The 16,813-nt window shown below is 64.6% G+C and overlaps 7 protein-coding genes across 7 annotated transcripts; 5 read left to right on the top strand and 2 right to left on the bottom strand.

Moving 5' to 3' along the window:
- Positions 1–398: 398 nt before the first annotated feature.
- Positions 399–3,228, top strand: MICPUN_58322 (predicted protein; the record flags this gene model as incomplete). Its single annotated transcript, XM_002502329.1, has 2 exons — positions 399–524; positions 727–3,228. The coding sequence occupies 2 exons, from the start codon at positions 399–401 to the stop codon at positions 3,226–3,228; spliced, it is 2,628 nt and encodes an 875-aa protein (XP_002502375.1).
- Positions 3,229–3,704: 476 nt separating this feature from the next.
- MICPUN_58321 (predicted protein) lies at positions 3,705–6,019 on the top strand (the record flags this gene model as incomplete). The annotated part of the gene is made up of 2 exons (XM_002502328.1): positions 3,705–5,792; positions 5,888–6,019. 2 exons carry the CDS (start codon positions 3,705–3,707, stop codon positions 6,017–6,019), a joined length of 2,220 nt encoding a protein of 739 aa, XP_002502374.1.
- A 201-nt stretch (positions 6,020–6,220) lies between these two features.
- MICPUN_58320 (predicted protein) lies at positions 6,221–8,461 on the top strand (the record flags this gene model as incomplete). The annotated part of the gene is made up of 1 exon (XM_002502327.1): positions 6,221–8,461. One exon carries the CDS (start codon positions 6,221–6,223, stop codon positions 8,459–8,461), a length of 2,241 nt encoding a protein of 746 aa, XP_002502373.1.
- Positions 8,462–8,549: 88 nt separating this feature from the next.
- MICPUN_58319 (predicted protein) lies at positions 8,550–8,981 on the bottom strand (the record flags this gene model as incomplete). The annotated part of the gene is made up of 1 exon (XM_002501956.1): positions 8,550–8,981. The coding sequence occupies one exon, from the start codon at positions 8,979–8,981 to the stop codon at positions 8,550–8,552; it is 432 nt and encodes a 143-aa protein (XP_002502002.1).
- Positions 8,982–10,217: 1,236 nt separating this feature from the next.
- Positions 10,218–10,946, top strand: MICPUN_108206 (predicted protein). The gene has a single exon (XM_002502326.1). It carries the CDS (start codon positions 10,284–10,286, stop codon positions 10,890–10,892), a length of 609 nt encoding a protein of 202 aa, XP_002502372.1. The 5' UTR covers positions 10,218–10,283; the 3' UTR covers positions 10,893–10,946.
- On the bottom strand, positions 10,945–12,090 carry MICPUN_81638 (protein arginine methyltransferase; the record flags this gene model as incomplete). The annotated part of the gene is made up of 2 exons (XM_002501955.1): positions 10,945–11,313; positions 11,419–12,090. The coding sequence occupies 2 exons, from the start codon at positions 12,088–12,090 to the stop codon at positions 10,945–10,947; spliced, it is 1,041 nt and encodes a 346-aa protein (XP_002502001.1).
- A 1,468-nt stretch (positions 12,091–13,558) lies between these two features.
- MICPUN_112657 (SWI/SNF and RSC chromatin remodeling complex protein) lies at positions 13,559–16,767 on the top strand (the record flags this gene model as incomplete). The annotated part of the gene is made up of 2 exons (XM_002502325.1): positions 13,559–15,291; positions 15,350–16,767. 2 exons carry the CDS (start codon positions 13,559–13,561, stop codon positions 16,719–16,721), a joined length of 3,105 nt encoding a protein of 1,034 aa, XP_002502371.1. The 3' UTR covers positions 16,722–16,767.
- Between the last annotated feature and the right edge of the window lie 46 nt (positions 16,768–16,813).

The raw sequence follows: 16,813 nt of genomic DNA, 5'->3' as shown, positions 1-16,813 counted from the left end.
TTTTATTTTGGGCGCAATCTGCCGCAGCAAGGTTTGGGCGCACTCTCGTGTCCGGGAAACGCCAAATCACCTTGCACGAAACTTTTTAATGAAAATGTAACAGTAAACTGTCCCACCCCTAACTGCATTACATTGAAAAAAGTGATTTGGCTGCCAAATTTTGTCGAAATAATCACGCCGAGAGCCGACTGCGAACTGTGCGCGTGGAGAGGACGGGCGTCGCACACGAAACCGTACCGTAGCAGGTCAAGTCACCGCGGCGGTAGTGCTTCGTAGTCGGGGCGGCCACCGGATATTTTGCGGGAGCCCAGCCCCTAACCCTAGATCGGCAGAACGGTTCGCGCGACTGTATCGGGGCTCGTCACTCCCAGCGACGGAGTGCGGTCAGGCAGCGCGCGATGGCGGTCGAGAAGGCCGAGCCGATGGACGCTGTGCCAAGGCACTCACCGCAACCACCGGCGCGGGTCAGGCACCCGATGGTGGAGGCAAACATAGGTGAGTCACCCCGCGGTTCCCGCCCGAAGGTTTTCCCGCGAACCCGCTCGAGCGGGGGAGCGCGCGCGACGCCCCGACATCGCGACCGCGCGTCTCCCACGGTCGCATTCGCGCCACGCCGATCTTCCAGCCCCCGCGCGGCGCCGGTTCGCCCCTCCCGGCGCGCGGTGCCTACTTTGTCACGCCCCGATCGTTCGAAGCCCAAACGAAATTCCTCATCCAAACTAACAGCGAGATTCTTCCCGCCCGCCTCGCCTTTCCCGAATCGCAGCGCGGTATCGCGCCCAGCTCGACGCGAAGCTCTCGCACCTCGCCGACCTGCAGGCCCGATGGAACGCCCAGGGCGTCTTCGACGTCGTCAAGGCGCTCCGCCGAGACTTTGGGGACACGGGCGACGACGATCAGAAAAAGTCCGACGAGGATGACGCCGAGCGGCGCAAGCCGAGGGAACCGTGGATTCAGCACGAGAAGGAGAGCGTCCGCAAGGCGCTCTTACTGTTCGGGCTCGGGCGGTGGGCCAAGCTGAGGATGGCGCTGAAACCGGCGTCGAGGCCCAGGCACGATTCGCACGACGTGCAACTGGCGACCTGGGACCTGGTGAGGGCCATGCACCGAAGGCTGGAACCGGACTCGCCGGAGGCCAAGTACCTCGCGGATAGGCTCCGGCGGGAATCCCCGGGCGGCGAACGCCTCCCCGCGGATCCCATCGTCGGTTCGTGGAACCTGGGCTCGCGCGGTAAGCTGAACGCCGCGAACTGCAGGGTGTGGACGAGGCGCATCCGAATGCTCGAGATGATCAACAGGTCCGTGGAGAGGCTGTTAGCGGAGGAGACCCAGGATGCGGCGATCGAGTTGGCGGGCGCGTGCCCTCTCCCCGCGTCGGACGTCAAGCGGAGTCTACCCGCGTGGTGGGACGGCGCGTGCGATTTTTCCCTGCTGTACGGCGTGTACCGGCACGGCTTCGGCAACTTCAACGCCGTGCGATCGGATCCTTGGACGGCGGCGGTGGCGACGGAGGCTGCGCGGGCAAAGGGCGGCGCCGCGGCCGTTGCCGAGCTTCGCGACTCCATCGAGGCGATCGACGAGTGCCAGAAGTTGTACGCGCAGGCGAGGGAGGAGCACGGCGCGAGGATCTCGGAGCAGGGCGCGAGGGCGGCCCGGAAGGGTCCGGATGGAGGATCGAAGGGGGAGACGAAGGAGGAGGAGGAGGAGGAGGAGGAGGCAAAGGAAGGTTCCGCGGAAGAGGACGGCGACGACGGCGACGGCGACGACGAGGGCGAGGGCGACGATGACGACGCCGGTAACAACGTCCCGGCGGTGGGCGGCGATAAGTCGGAGCTGGTCGCCGCCAAGGAGCGCGTCGAGAGGATCCACGAGGGTGAAAACGCGTGGCCGCGGACGGAGGACCTCACCGATCGGGTGCGGCGGGTCGCCAAGGAGCTCGGCGCCCCCAACGCGCTCAAACCCTCGGACCCGCCGTGGGTGCAGGCGATGCTGGGCCACCCGCGGCGCGTACCCAAGCCCCCGATGTCTTTAGCGGAGCGCGCCGCGAGGGACCAAAAGAGGGGAGAGTCGAGGGCGAGAGCGGCGGAGACGGAAAGCGCCAGGGAGGAATTCGCCGACGCGATGATGCGCGGGGACTGGGACGCCCTCGGGAAAAACGGCGCCGCCGCGAGCGTTACCTCGCTGCTCTGCGCGGACCACGAAAAGTTCGACGCGGACGAGGGAAAAAACCCCGAGGCGGACGAGCTGGTTCGGTCGACGGCGGCGGCGCTGAAGGAGAAGGGGATATCCAACCGCGAGAGGAAGGACGTGGTGAAGGCGCTGATGGCCCGCGGTTTGCCGAGGCTCGACGATAACTCCCCCGATTGGATCGAGCTCTCCACGGCGTCGGGCGTCGGGCGCGGCGCCGAGGACGTGCAAGCGATGTTTTACTCGATCGCCGTGGAGATGAAGACGCTCGAAGCCCGGACGGATGCCACCGGGGTCAAGGCGAGCAAGAAACACTCGGCGACGTGCAAGTGCATCGTCTGCCGCATCCGCAAGGAGAAGAAGAACGCGGAAGACCCGTCGAAGGTGACCTGGAAGGACGCGGTGAAGACCATGAAGGAGGAGCCGGGGAACACGGCCGAAGCCCAAACCGCGGCGAGCGACCCCACGGCCAACGGACAACACCACGACGGCGACGACGAGGAAGATCACGACGGCGACGGCGACGACGAGGAAGATCACGACGGCGACGACGGGAACGACGGGGACGAAGACGACGACGCCAAGGACGGCGGAGAGGGTGAGAAGACGGAGGTTGGCGAGGATCGCGCGGCGAAACCGGGTAAGAGCCGCCGCGCGTCCGTCTGCCCCTTCGGTTTGCTCACCCACGTGACGGCGAATCGACTTCGAGAGCGCCTGGACATCATGCAGACGCTCCGGATGTGCCTCGAGAAATCCGGCGGGAAGATGACGCGCTTACCGATGCCCTCCATCAAGACTGGGGAGTTGCCGGTGTGGTGGACGTCCGGCGTGCACGACGTGGCCATCCTTCGCGCGGCGTTGAAGCACGGATGCGACAAGTGGGATGACCTCGCCGGAGACGCCGAGTTTGCCGGGGTGTTCGGCAAGTCGAGGCCGGTGCCCAAGGCGCCGCTGTGCTTCCGCATCGTGCGGATCGCCTCTCGCTACCTGCGACGGGGGTATCTGGGGCTCGGTAAGCACACCAAGAGGAAGAAGGCGTGAATGGCGTAGCCTTGACGAGACGAGACATTGCTGTGTCAACACGTTCTATCTAGCTAAGTGTTATAGATTTACGTGATTTTTGAGCTCCAAACATCGGCGGGTTTTTTCTTCGCCCACTTCTATGTTTGGTTCTATTTTGGTTCTATTTCTTCGTCTGTGGCCTTTGCTCGGTTCGAAGGTTTTCCCGTAATATCTTCGAAGGTAGAAGTAGGTCTACGGGATAGTACGAAGGTACGAAGGTAACTTTTAGCTCTAGCTAGAGCTATATATCTAGCTAGTCATCATATGTCGACGAGATTCTCATTAACCTACCTCGAAAGTTTGCCTCATCATATTCATATCGACGGCTAAATTGGCCTTTTCGAACCGATCAAGAGCCGGTCAACCAATGTGCGACCGTTTTCTTTGATGTCGTCAACCAGAAGCCCCGCGCGCGCCGGCACAAGATCCGTATCTCGGCCCCGGATCGTGGGATCATGCCCCCGCGCACGTATCGAAACGGCGACCGCGCGTCGGCGGGTTCCTCGAGAACTCCGCTCCCGCGAACCGTGCCGATCCTGCTGTCGCTTTTTTCTCTCCTCGCCCGAACCACATTCGCGGCAGATTCCAGATGGCTCCCCTCGGTCCCCTCCCCCCCAAACGACGCCTGCTTCGGCGAAAATAGGTTCGGCACCACTCGCATCGCTCTGTGCGCCTATGGTGTGCCCACGACCACGCAGATCGCCTTCAACGCGTACAATAAAACCAATGGCGACCTACCAGCACCCAAGGCATGGATCACCATCCAGGACCACAGCATCGCGCTCGTAAACAACACAGCTGCTCCCGGAGACAAACCGGAGGTTTGGTCCAAACCTCAGAGCTATTTCGCGAGCACGAACGATGGTGGCTCAGAATTCATGGGCCAGACGACCTCGACCTGGTTCGGCACCAAGCAGGGGGACCAGAACACGGGCGCCTCCGCCGTTCGCAGCGCCATGTCGTACGGCTACACCTCCTACGCGCCGATTGACAGATGCACCGAGACTTTCGGCTACACTAACGAAACGGCAGCCACCAAGACGGACGCTGAAATGATGTCCGAAAAAAGCATAACCCAGGAAGAAGTCGACCTGATCCGGAAGCACTGCAACGGAACGTACGACCAGAAGCTCCGCGAAAACCAATTCATGACGATGACCGGAGGTGGTAGTGGCTATTGGCTCAATGGATGCCCTAACTACTCCCCGGGGAACACGTCCAAGAACATGAACTACACATGTCCGGCGGTACCCGTCGCTCCCGGCGGCTACAAGTTCTCTATCCTCGGCATGCTGTACGGCAGCATGATCAACAGCGCCCACAATGAGTCTTACGGTGGGTACGGTGCCGAGGGTCTACCTGACTACGAGGTACCGCACTGGCGCGATCTGGCACAGTACAAGTCGCTCGTTATGACATCCACTCTCGACATCACCAACGTCGGCGAAAACACCACCGTGCGCAGCGCGTGGGTCGAGTGGCGCAACGGCACGACGGTCAATTTCACGAACATCTCGGATACCACCAACCTCGCCGGCACCAAGCTGCATTTCGTCTCGCCCGGCTCGGGAGAGGATGAGATCGTCCTGAAGTTCGCTCCGTACTACTCCACCGGCAAATACGAGCGCGACGTCGCCGCGGTGAAGGAAGAGTTCGGAATACCCTGCCAGTATCCGGACCATTGTCCAACCTGCTTGGATTACTGCGTCCGCGACATCACAGGATATGAAGGTGGTTTCCAAAGCAAAGCCCTCGGACGTGAAATTAAAAAGCTGGGCAACGGCGGACTCTCCACACTGCCCACTCAGCATGCAAGCAAAAGCAGCTTCTACCCCAATGCGACTTCAACACCGAAATCCACAAAAGAAGAGCTCATGTCATTAGGAGGCGCGCCGAAACTCGAAGTCACCGAGGTTCGCCCAGTCAAAATCTTCCTTCGCAAGCACGGCGGCTGCACCGGCCGTCCAGCCAGCCCCGCCGCCGCCGACATGAGCGGCAAAAACACGTGGCCCAACGCTCCCGCTGACTGCCCCGACTGGTTCAAGGCATCGACTCATGACGGCAGCAAATGGCTGTCAGAAGAACGGGGGACTGATGTCAAGACCGAGTGGATGATCGACTGCGAGGCTGGCGACCTCAGGTGCTACCTCGTCGACGTTCACTTGGACCTCGCGTACCTGAACGGCACTCGCAGCGTCCTCGGCGACATTACCAACGACGCCGGCTCCGACAAATACGGCTGGGGCAAGGGAACGTTCTTCATGTACGATCCCGAAATTGGCACCGGCGACGCCGTCGGCGGCTTTGGCGATGAAATCCAGGGCTCCGGCGACCTCCCGTGCCCGGCTTCGGGGTGCTTGTATCCGGGCTCAGATTCTCCGGCTCCGGCTCCGGCTCCCGACTCCGGCTCAGATTTCCCCTTCGTGTTCATCGGCGTCGCCATCGGCGTCGTCGCACTCGTGATTGGTATGGTCGTTTACTGCGTTGTTTTACGCAGGAGGAAGCGCTTGAAAGCTTCCGGGACAAAACAGGTCAAGGCTGAGGTCTGAGGTCGCCGCGCGCGTGTGTCATTCTCTAGCTCGTTAGATATCTGAAGAAAATACCAAGCACGCGTGCCCGCGATGATCCCAACCTTCAGCTTCGAGGCGACGTGGTTTGGTGCGCGACCATCACGGCGGATGTTCTCGGGCTTGGACGCGACGTCCTCCATCTTCATCGTGGCCTCCTTCTCCGCGGAGACGCAGTCGACCTCGACGAAGCGGTACATTAAATGTCAGTATCTCGCCTTGGCGTACCCCGGCGGCGCGGGTTTGTACTCCCCAAACACGCACAGTGTACCCGTGTGCATCGCCGCGGCGCGTGCAGCAACAGACTGACTTTTTTTTCTGGGCAGCTGGGGCTGGCGTTTTCCGATATGAGGTAGAGTGCTGGGCGAAACCCTTCGGCCTCCCGAGGCCACAGTGAGAGGAGGATGTTGCTCGATGACCTGCCCCAGGATGTCTTCGACAAGGTCTTGCGGTCGGGTCTCGATGTCGTCGACGTCGTGCGGGTGATGGCCGTCTCGCGTCAGATGCGGAGGCAGGCCGGATCCGAGCGCGTGTGGCGAGAAATCGTGTGGGGACACTTCGGCATCAGGGACGCGTCCGAGACGTGGAGCGACCTCGCGGACCGTGACCCGATGGATTGCGACGATATCGAGCGCGAGGCCGAGGAGCTCGAGCGCGCAGCCAGGTGGCGTAACCTTTACGCCCATCTTCGGGAGAAATTCGGCGCGGGCGAGGCGCACTGGGTGTCCGCCAGGGGTCTCTACACCGACGGCGGTTGCGACGAGAACGACGGCGACAACTTCGCCGGCAACCTCTTCAACCCCGACCGTCACGACAAGTTCTTCTGCAGCGCCACCAGCGGGAACATCAACTGCGTCGGGGTGCTCACCATGGAGGACGCGACCGACGCGCACGACTACGCCGAGAGGTTGCGGGTCCGCCGCAAGTACATGATATGGCGATGCAACCTCACCGCGAAGGTCCAGGACAGGTTGCACCAGCTCGCGCACGACCCGGACGTGCCGAACGTGGACTACCCGCGCATCAGGCGGGAGTGCTACGACGACATGGAAAACGACCCTTTCGACTTTAGCAACTGGCCGGACCAGGAGGTGTTCCACTTCTACGTCCACCACCTCGCGCTCGCGCTGCAGCAGCGGAACGAGATGGGCAAACTCATGTTTCACGACGAGGAGGCGATAATCTTCGACGACGACGCCGAGAGCTGGACCAAGCACCCGACGTTCGCGCGATCGGCGTTCGAGATGCGCGAGATGGCGATCGCGTGGCAGGGGGAAGAGGGTCCGCCCGAGGCTAGGGAGGAGCAACCCGACACGGAGATGTGGGCGCGGTTGGAGGATGCGAAGGAGCGGGGCTGGGGGCTGGGCGCCAACTCCGAGGGTGGCGGGTGGGTTCCCACGGATGATACGCCGCTGCGGCTGCTGAACAGCGGTCTCGCCATGGAGGAATTCGGGCTCGGGGGCGACGGTGAGTGCATGCTACACCACACGAAGGAGTTGGACGCAATCGTGAGGGAGCACGGGTACGGCAAGGAGTTGCAGGACTCGCACGAACTTCACGTCGTTTCGCAAACGCTCTCTCTGGTGCACCACGCGCTGGAACTCGGCATGTACGACGTCCTAGACATGCACATCCACAAGGAACGTCCCAGCTCAAACACCCGCAGGGCGAAGAGGGACATCGATAATTGTTTCTGGTACGGGCAACGCGAGAAGGCTGCGAGCGGCGTGGGGCACCCGAGGCGAGACGTGGTGCTATCCAAGTTTGAGATTTCACGCTCGGGGCAGTTCACGTGCCCGGTGGGTTGCGGAGCGCTGTTCGTGTCCCGCGGTCCGCCGGACGTGGACCAGGCGACGCGTGAAAAGTACGCCAACCACATATTCTACGAGTCGGAGGGCGCGAGGCGGTGGCGCAGGTACTTGGAGAGCCAGCCCGAGGGTTACATGTTGGACAGGACGGGACCCGGCGGGTTGCAAGTCCGAGACGAGGGATGGCCCGAGGATGACGACGGACCTCTGAAACCGTTCCTGGGCACGGATATGTCCCTGTTCCCGGACGCCGCCGCCGTCGGAGACTGGATACGATGCGGTTGCGAGCGCGAGCGCGCGTCCACGGTGTTCGACGGCGTCGACTCCCTGCAAAAGGTGCACGATCTCATCCGCGAAGGCGTCCTCCCGCCCATCGCCGCCATTCACACCTCAGCGGCGGGCGTCGTCGTCGAGTTTGAAACCTCGCGGTCATTCAGCCGCGGGGGGGGCGAGCCGGAGCCGAGGTTCCAGCCCGTGGCGTGGTTCAGGTTCAAGTCCAGGGCGGAGACGCTCCAGTCGCAGCGCAACGACCCAAACGCCGACGTCCTCGGCTTTGAGCTCGTTCGCAAGCGGTGCGCCCGGGTGGTCAACGTGAAGCTCATCGCGTGCGAGGATCTGATGGCGGAGTGGGACGACCACCACGACGCGCCCAACATCGACTGCAGGTCGTTCTCGTTCTACGGCGTGCCCGTGGAGCTGGGCGAGTTCCTGTCGCCCGGGGAGTGCGCGCGAGGTGCGCCGTACGATACCTCGCATCTCGCGACGGAGGTCTTCGACATCCACGCAAACGCCGCTCATCGTCATTGCCGCCTCTCTTATCGCGCCTCGGTAGGGTGAAGTCCACTACGTCTTAGCTCTTCTTACGTGAATAATAAATGTGGTAGACTCTACTGGCTAGCTAGTAGCCCGCTAATAAACGATGCCGTCACTTTCCCCCGGTCGCCTTGGCGTGCTCCGCGGGCGTTCGGGTGGTGAGCTGCAAGGCGTGAAGCCCGGCGTCGAATTCCTCCTTGAGGATGGCGTTGATCTGCCTGTGCCTCTTGACGGGGTTCATGCCCGCGAAGAACTCGGAGACGACCACGACGGAGAAGTGGGACTCGGCGCCGTGAGTCTTCGCGTTCCCGTCGTGCATCCCCTTGTGCAGCGAGTGCTTCGCGCTGTCGTCGTTCACCACCAGTATCTCGCAGTCGATCTCGGCGGCGATCTTGGCCTCGATGGTGTCGCGCACGCTGATGTACTCGCCGGCTTCGTTCACCGCGCGAAGGGGAACGATCGCGCGAGCGCGGGGCTTCGCGGCGTGGCGCGCGAGTGCCGGGACGCGGATCGCGGCCGCGATGGGGGCGACGCAGGACGCCATACCTTCGGGATAAGCGCCGTCGATTTGTGACGATGACTGCCACGATGACGCGGAGAAAACAGCTTCGCGAGGGTTCTTCTGAAAGCCCCGTCGGTTCGCGCACAGCGAGGAGCGCCCGCGGGGGTTGGGCACTCGGGGCGGATGAGCGGGGATCGAGAGGCAGTCGCCGACGGAGCCGAGGCCGGACCCGACGGCGCGGGTTCGGATCGACTCAAGGGATCGGAGAGCCGGGGCAGGGAGTCGGCGAGGAGGAGGGAGGACGGCTCCAGATCCCGAAGCCGGGGCAGGAGGGAGCGCAAGCGACGAAGCCGGAGCAGGAGCAGGAGCCGCGACAGGAGCCGCCACAGGAGCAGGAGCAGGAGCAGGAGCAGGAGCCGCGATCGACGAAAGCGCAAGCACAGGAAGCATCGGCACAAGAAACGGCGCCGGCGCCGATCCTACAGCACCGACTCGCGATCGTCGTCCTACAGCGACTCGTACACGTCCGACTCGCGCAGCCGCAGCCGCAGCCGCAGCCGCCGCCGCAAGAAGGACAGACGGAAGGACAGGAAGAAAGACAAGAAGGTCAAGGAGAGCAAGAAAACCCAGGACATGTTCGAGGATCCCATCGAGCAGGCGAAGCAGAAGCTGGCGATGGAGCAGATGCAGCAGCAGCTCCAGCTCGCGCAGCAGTGGGTCATCAACCAGCAAGCCGGCGTCCCGGGCAGCATGAACGCCGCGATATGGCGGCGGAAGATGCGCGAGGTGTACGTGGGTAACCTCGCGATGAACGTCGTCAACGAGCACATCCTCGCGGAGGTGTTCAACAGCGCGTTGGGCGAACTGTGCGACGATCCGCGGGGCCCCCCGCCGGTGGTGCAGGTGAACATGTCAGCCGACAACAAGTACGCCTTCGTGGAGATGCGAACGCACGCGCTGTCGGACGCGGCGATGCACCTGGACGGCGTCGATCTGTGCGGCCGGGTCATGAAGGTGGGGAGGCCCAAGGGTTGGACCCCGGACGTGGCCAAGACGTGCGCGGAAAACCCGGGCGCGGAGGACGCCGCGGCGGCGGCGGCGGCGAAAAGATTCAGCGGCGAGGAGGGCGCAGACGCCGCCGCCGCCGCCGTCAAACCCCCGTTCCAGGACGACAACAAGGATTTCTACCGCGCCAAGATGAATTCCACGGAGGACAGGACCTTCCTCCGCGACGGCATCAGGTCCAACCTACCGGACGGCGCGGACGTCAACGCGTCTTTTCCGCCGACGCCGCTGGGCCTCCCCGCGCAGAAGCTCACCAGACGGTGCGTGTTCCTCGATAACATGCTCGCGGCGTCGGAGCTCGTGGACGAGAACGCGAGGAAGGAGTTCGAGGAGGACGTCCGCGGCGAGTGCGCCAAGTGCGGGCTCATCGAGGCGATGGCCACGCCCACGCCGTCCGCGGAGGCGATCGAGCTGGCGCACCCGGGCCGATGCTACGTCAAGTTCCAGGAGGAGTTTAGCGCTAGAGCCGCGCGAGAGATGCTCGACGGGAGGGTGTTCGACGGGCGAACGGTGAGGGCGTCGCTGGCGACGGACGAAGAGTTTGAGCGCGCCGCCGCGGGGGCGTGGCTGCCGCCCAGGCCGCCCCCGGGTGACCCCTCCCTCTGCGGGATTTTGCGACTGAGGTCGGTGCCGTACGAAGCCACCAAAACCGACGTGGTTAACTTTTTCTACGGCATGGGGGTCACGGAGGATAAGGTCAAGATCGTCCTGGACGCGAACAGCGCCAGCACCGGGGAGGCGTTCGTGGAGTTCTCGGGCGATGACGCGAACATATCGCAGGCGCTCATGAAGGACCGCGCGGTGCTGGGGTCGCGGTGCGTGGAGATGTTTCGGTCGTCGCTCGAGGAGGTGCAGCGCATGGCGATGATGGGCAGGCCGCTCATGTGAGATTCTTAACGATAGAGGGACGGCGAGATGATATAACAGGAAACGCAGAGATCTACATTTGGTACATTCGCGCTTTCCTCGTCCCCGGGGTGCCGTCCTCGAGCACCGGCTCGTACTCCAGGGATATGTCCAACCCCCGAGCCCTCTCCTCCTCCTTGCACTTTGCCATCCCGATGCGAACCTTAATTCCCTTTGCCGGGTTCGTCCTGGTACCGATCAGACCCATTTTTGGCTGGTCCTTACCCCACCAAAACGAGCCGTGGGGCACGAGCGCGACGGGTTCCGGGAAGTGCAGCAAGGTCTGCGCCCAGTGCGTTCGCTCCGCGTGAGGCGACGTGGTCAAAACCACCGGCGCCTCCTTACAGAACCGCTCGGAGAAGGCGGTGTCGAACCACACCACGATCCCGTGGCACATGATCGGCTCGGCGTCGTGGTCCGACACCGGGTCCGCGGGGCGCTGGGTGAGACCGGTGGCGCCGCGGCCGCCGCCCGCCTTGACGCTGTCGTCGTTTTCGTCTCCCCTCACGCCGTCGGTCCTCGCCGTGATCAGAACCTCCTCGCTGCTGAACTCGGTGTCCAACACCGTCATGGTGGCCAGGTCCAGCGACTTGACCATCCCGTCGGTGGTGCACACGTGCGCACCCTTGACGCCGTGAACCACCGCCAGCTTGGCCGCCTCCTCCGCGAGGTCCGCCTGCACCGCGGGCATCTCGAAGCCGTAGACGTCGTCCCAGAAGGGCTGGCTCGTGGCGTTTCGTCCAAAGCCGGCGACGTGAATCGTCGCGACGTCGGGCAAAACCGCGCCCCCCGGCTTGAGCATCGCGTCCCTGGCGGCGATGACGGTGTCGAGCATGGACTCGAAGAGCAGGCCGTAGCCCATCCACTCGCTGACCAGCACATCATACGAGTTGGCGCCGCCGAGTTGCACGTCGCCTTTGCGCAACAGCTCCTCCACCTTGCCCTGGACGATGGATACCCTGTCGTCGACGCCGTTGTGCGCGACGTTGGCGCGCGCGCACGCCGCCATCGGCGCCGCGCCGTCCACGCCGACGACCGCGGACGCGCCTCCCCGCGCGGCGAACATCGAGAGGATGCCGGTGCCGCATCCCACGTCCAGCACCTTGGCGCCGTTCATCAGCGAGGGGTTGCGCTCCAACGCGTCCCTGTACGCCGCGGTCCGCGGGACGTCGTCGAGCATCGTGCGGTGAATGTCGAAGAACCCGTAGCCGCCGAAGTAGTCCTCGTCCACGGTGGGCAGCGCGGACCTGCGGTCGGGTCGGGGATCCGATCGTTTTGGACTGGGTTTTACCGGGACGGGTTTCGCGGTCGACCGCCTCGACTTGACGACGCCGTCGGGGAGCAAGGCGGCGCCGACGTTCGTCGGGGCGTCGTCTGTGGGTTCTCCGTGATTGAGCTCGAGCATCTTGAGCCGGAGCGCGTCGTTCTCCTCGATGGCGGCGCTGAGCTGCTTGGCGAGCTCGGCGGTGACCCTGGGATCGGTGGACGACGCGGCGATCTCGGCATTCACGACGGGGTCGTCCTCGTCGTCGTCCACCGCCTCCGCGCCGTGGAGCCCCTCATCGTCGTCGTCGTCGTCGTCGTCGTCGTCTTGCCCCGCGGCTTCGGTGCCGACGAACTCCTCCCACTCGAACAACACGCCGTCGTCCTCGAGCGCGGGGACGAGGAAGCGCTCGTCGCGATGCTCGCCCGCCGCGATCCCTTCGATGGCGCGCTCGGCGGCAACCTTAGACTCGGCGTCGTCGGTGCTGGCGCTCGCACCGCGGTCCTTGGCGACTGTTCGGGCGTAGTTGAGCGCCATGATGGTGCCGTAGAAGTCCAGGCCGTATCGCGCGGTGAGCTCGCGCAGGTCGAAGCCGAAGGCGTCGGCGGCGTGCGCGAGGGCGGCGGTGGGACTCGGGTGCGTCCGGGAGCTGAAGAGGCATCGGGCGCGGCGCTGGCCCTCGTCCTCCTCCTCGTTCCAGTCGGCGAAGTCGCCCTCCTCGCCATTGTCGTGTTCGTCGTCGCTCATCGCGGGGTTCTCCGAGCGTATCCGGGATGTGAGGATGGCCCGGCGGTTGGGCCAATGCGTGTCGGCGGATTAATGACGGATGGGGGGCGCTTTTTTTTGGACTTTTTGGCTCGCCCGTCCCCCACTGCATCGTGATTTTCCTGTCGTGGCGACCATTTGCCCATACGAGTGGCGGCCGAATTGGACTCGTATGGGTTTCCAGTCCGTCGTTCGAAGTTTTTAAAATAAGCGCGCAGGTCGTACCCAATCCGCCGCTACAGAGTAGTAACGCGCGGGTCGGCACGCGACGGTGCGGGAACAAACCCACCATGGTGAAGTTCACCTTGTCGGCGAAGCGCAAGGTTAAGCTCCGGGAGAAGGACTTCGAGGTGAGCGCCGCGCCTCGACCACCCGCGATCTCTGAGACCGCTCCCGCGCATTGGTTTCCCTAGGGTTCGTCCTCGACGATCTGAACCCGGACCGATCGACCCGGCCCTCACCCTATCCCCGTTCGACTCACTCGAAACTGACCACCGATACCCCCACCCACGACGCGCAGAGCGAGTAGTACCTCGGCAAGCTCAACGCCATCACGGGTCGCCTGGCGGGCTCGTTCCCGGGCGAGCCCCTCGGCAGGGAGGATGTGGCCCGGGTCGTCATGGAGCTGCTGCAGGGCCAGGAGGAGACTCTGGGCGCCAACTCACCGTCCCCGCGGCCGATGGTCAAGCTGTCCATGCGCCACTGGCAAGACTACACCCCGGGCGGATCGCTGTTCATGATCGTGCGCCGGTGCGTCAGGTTCAAGCTGAAGAAGGGCCTCCGTCGATTCGACTGGCAGTCGGAGCACAAACGCGCCGAGTTCGTCGGGATGCTCGGCGACTGCGCCGAGGAGCTCCGGGAAAAAGGGCTGCTGGGCCACGTCGTGGTGTACATCAGCGGCGACGTCCCGGCGGAGTCGAGAGAGTTAATAAAAGCGTCGGCTCGGTCCATGGGCGCGGTGCTGTCCGCGTCGGCGAACGACGCGGCGGTGACGCACGTCCTCCACGCCGACCTCGACGTAAACGGGACGGAAACCAAACGCGTCTTCCCGGATAAGGACCAGGCGATCGTGCGCGGGGTGGTGGAAAAGGAGGCGCTGGTGCACTACGCGGGATACCCGACGAGTTACGACGCGTGGTGCGCGGTGAGCACCGCGCGAGAACACGCGGCGCGGGACCGAGCGCACCGGTGGGATTCGGCGCCGGAGGATGATTCGGCCATTCGCGCCGCGTCGGGCGAGCATCTCGCCATCGCCGGAAGGTCTAAGCCCGCGAAGCACGTGCACTACACGTGGATCGTGGACAGCGTCAAGTACAACGAGTGGTGCGACGAGGGCGACTACGCGTGGGAGGATCCCGCCGAGACGGCTATGCGAGCGGCTACCCGGGCGAGGGACGCGGCCAACGCCGCCATGGCGGCGACCGCCGCCGCCTCGGCGCAGGCGCAGGGCGGCGGTGCGCCCAAGGTTGGCGAGAAGCGCAAGGGTGGGCCGGACGCGTCAGTCACGGCGGACGACGCGTCGCAGGGCACGGTGGCGACGCACGGGACGGGGGGCACGGCGGGGACGGCGCCGGCCCCGCCCCCCGAGGATGAGCGCGTCGCTCCGCCGCAATTCGCCGAGAGGATCGGCCCGAGCGTGGTGCGGCAGCACCTCACCGCCCCGCACTCGTCCGTCGCCGCCGTCGCCGCGAACGACGGCGGCGCCCGACCGACCGACGCGAAAGCACCCGGCCGACATCATATCCGCGGTGACCGAGGAGGGGTGGTCCAGGAGAACATATCCCGCGGGCAGATGGCCGGTGCGGCGAGCGAAGTCGCCGCGGCGAAAAAGGCGCTTGACGACGCCGTCGCGGACGTGACGGACGAGGTCATCGACGCCGACGCGAACGGTTCGGACGACGCCGCACTCACCGGCGGGACGGGCGCCGGGACGGACTCCCGCGAGCCGTACAAGATCCCCGGGCACTCGCACTGGTTCCGATGGCACGCGACGCACGAGCTGGAGAGGCGGGGCGTCCCCGAATTTTTCGACGGGCGATCGGAGACGAAGACGCCCGAGGCGTACGCCAAGATCCGCGCCACCATGATGAACCAGTATCGCGTCGCGAAGAAGGCTGGGGAACGGCTCAATTTCACGAAGGCGCGCCGAGGGCTCGTAGGGGACGTCAACTCGCTTCAGCGCGTGTTTGATTTCCTCGAGCGGTGGGGGCTGATCAACTGGCAGCCGAAGATGGACGCGGGGAAAGCCGCCGGCTTGGGCGCCAACGTCCCTCGCGTCGTCGCGGTGGACGTGACGCGTCCGGAGAAACCCGATCCCGGGACGTTCAGCGCCGCGAACGTGGCTCTGTACAGGTGAGTTTATTTTTATTTTCGTATGGGCAATTCGACTGACGTGCTTTTTTGTTAACAGGTTCCCCCCCGCCCCGCTCAACGGCGCGGCTACGTCGGTTGCGGAGGCTGAAGCCGCGGCTGAAGCCGCCGAACTCGCCGCGGAACAGCATGGTGCCCGGCGAGGCCGCCCGCCCACCAACCCCCGGCCGGAGCAACCCGCGCCTTCAGCCGCGTTGCAGGCGCCGCTCTCGGCGTACGCGGTGCTGTACGGAAACCAGGGTAACGTCAAGCGCGCGTGCGTGGGATGCGACGCGGACATAACCGGCAAGGGCACGGCGTATTATCACTGCGCGAGACCGCCGCCGCGTCTGGCCAAGACGAACGTCGGGGGCGTCGACGTGTGCGGGCGGTGCTTCTCCGCCGGTAAGCTCCCGGACGGTACCACGAGCGGCTGCTTCCTTCGAACAGTCGCGACGGGGGCGTCGAGTAAAAAGGCGAAAAAGGCGGCCCGGGTCGTGTCGGTCAACGAGGACGGCGAAGAGATTGAGGTGGAGGACGACGAGGACGACGACGACTCGGACGCCGAGATGGAACAGGACGACTGGACCGACCAGGAGACTCTGCTCCTCCTCGAGGCGCTGGAGACGCGCGGCGAGTCCTGGTCGGACGTCGCCTCGCACGTAGGCACGAAGAGCGCGGAGGAGTGCATCCGCCGGTTCATCCGCCTGCCCATCGAGGAGCGCTTCCTGGACGAGCTCGACCCCAACGTCGGCGGTACGGACGCCGCGGACGTCAGGGGCGGCGGGGACGTCGGGTCCACCGAGGAGTGGCGCATGGGCAGGCCGGACGTCGACGTGCGGGGACCGAACGACCTCACCGTGCCCTTCGCGGGTGCGCCGAACCCCGTCATGTCCAACGTGGCTTTCCTGGCGACGTGCGTGACGCCGCGCGTCGCCGCCGCCGCCGCCAAGGCTGCGCTCCACGCGCTCGACGAGGAGAATAAGGGCCTTACGGAGAAGGGCGCGATGGACGCGATGGACGTGGACGGCGGCGGCGGCGGCGGCGGGGGCGGGGGCGAGAGGACCGCGGCGGACGTCCCCGTGACGGACGCCGGGGCTAGGGAGGCGGCGGCGACTGGGCTGGCGGCGGCGGCGGTTCGCGCCAAGCTCCTGGCCGACGCCGAGGAGAGGGAGGTCCAGCGGCTGATCATCTCCATCGCGGAGGCGCAGATGAAGAAGATTGAGGCGAAGATGCGCAGCTTTGAGGATCTCGAGATTGGTCTGACGAGGGAACGGGAGGCGATCGAGGAGATGAAGGCGAGGCTTTTCGCGGAGCGAGCGGATCTGAGGATTCAAAAGCTCGAGCACGAGGAGTCCGTGGCCCGGGCCAAGGAGGCGCAGGAGAGGCGCGAGGCGGAGGCGGCGACGACGACGACGACGACGGCCAACTGAGTTTTATAGCCTATCGCTCTTGATGAATTAAACCAGCTAATGAATGAGGTACGAAAAGATGCGTAGATACACACACAGTCCGAGAAAGAATT

Source organism: Micromonas commoda, chromosome 5 (assembly GCF_000090985.2).
Source record: "Micromonas commoda chromosome 5, complete sequence".
Classification (NCBI taxonomy): domain Eukaryota; kingdom Viridiplantae; phylum Chlorophyta; class Mamiellophyceae; order Mamiellales; family Mamiellaceae; genus Micromonas; species Micromonas commoda.
This window is presented reverse-complemented; position numbering and strand designations above follow the sequence as displayed.

Excerpts from the sequence above, each read along its gene's own strand:
- MICPUN_108206 (XM_002502326.1), top strand. The coding sequence starts at position 10,284 with ATGCTCGCGGCGTCGGAGCTCGTGGACGAGAACGCGAGGAAGGAGTTC.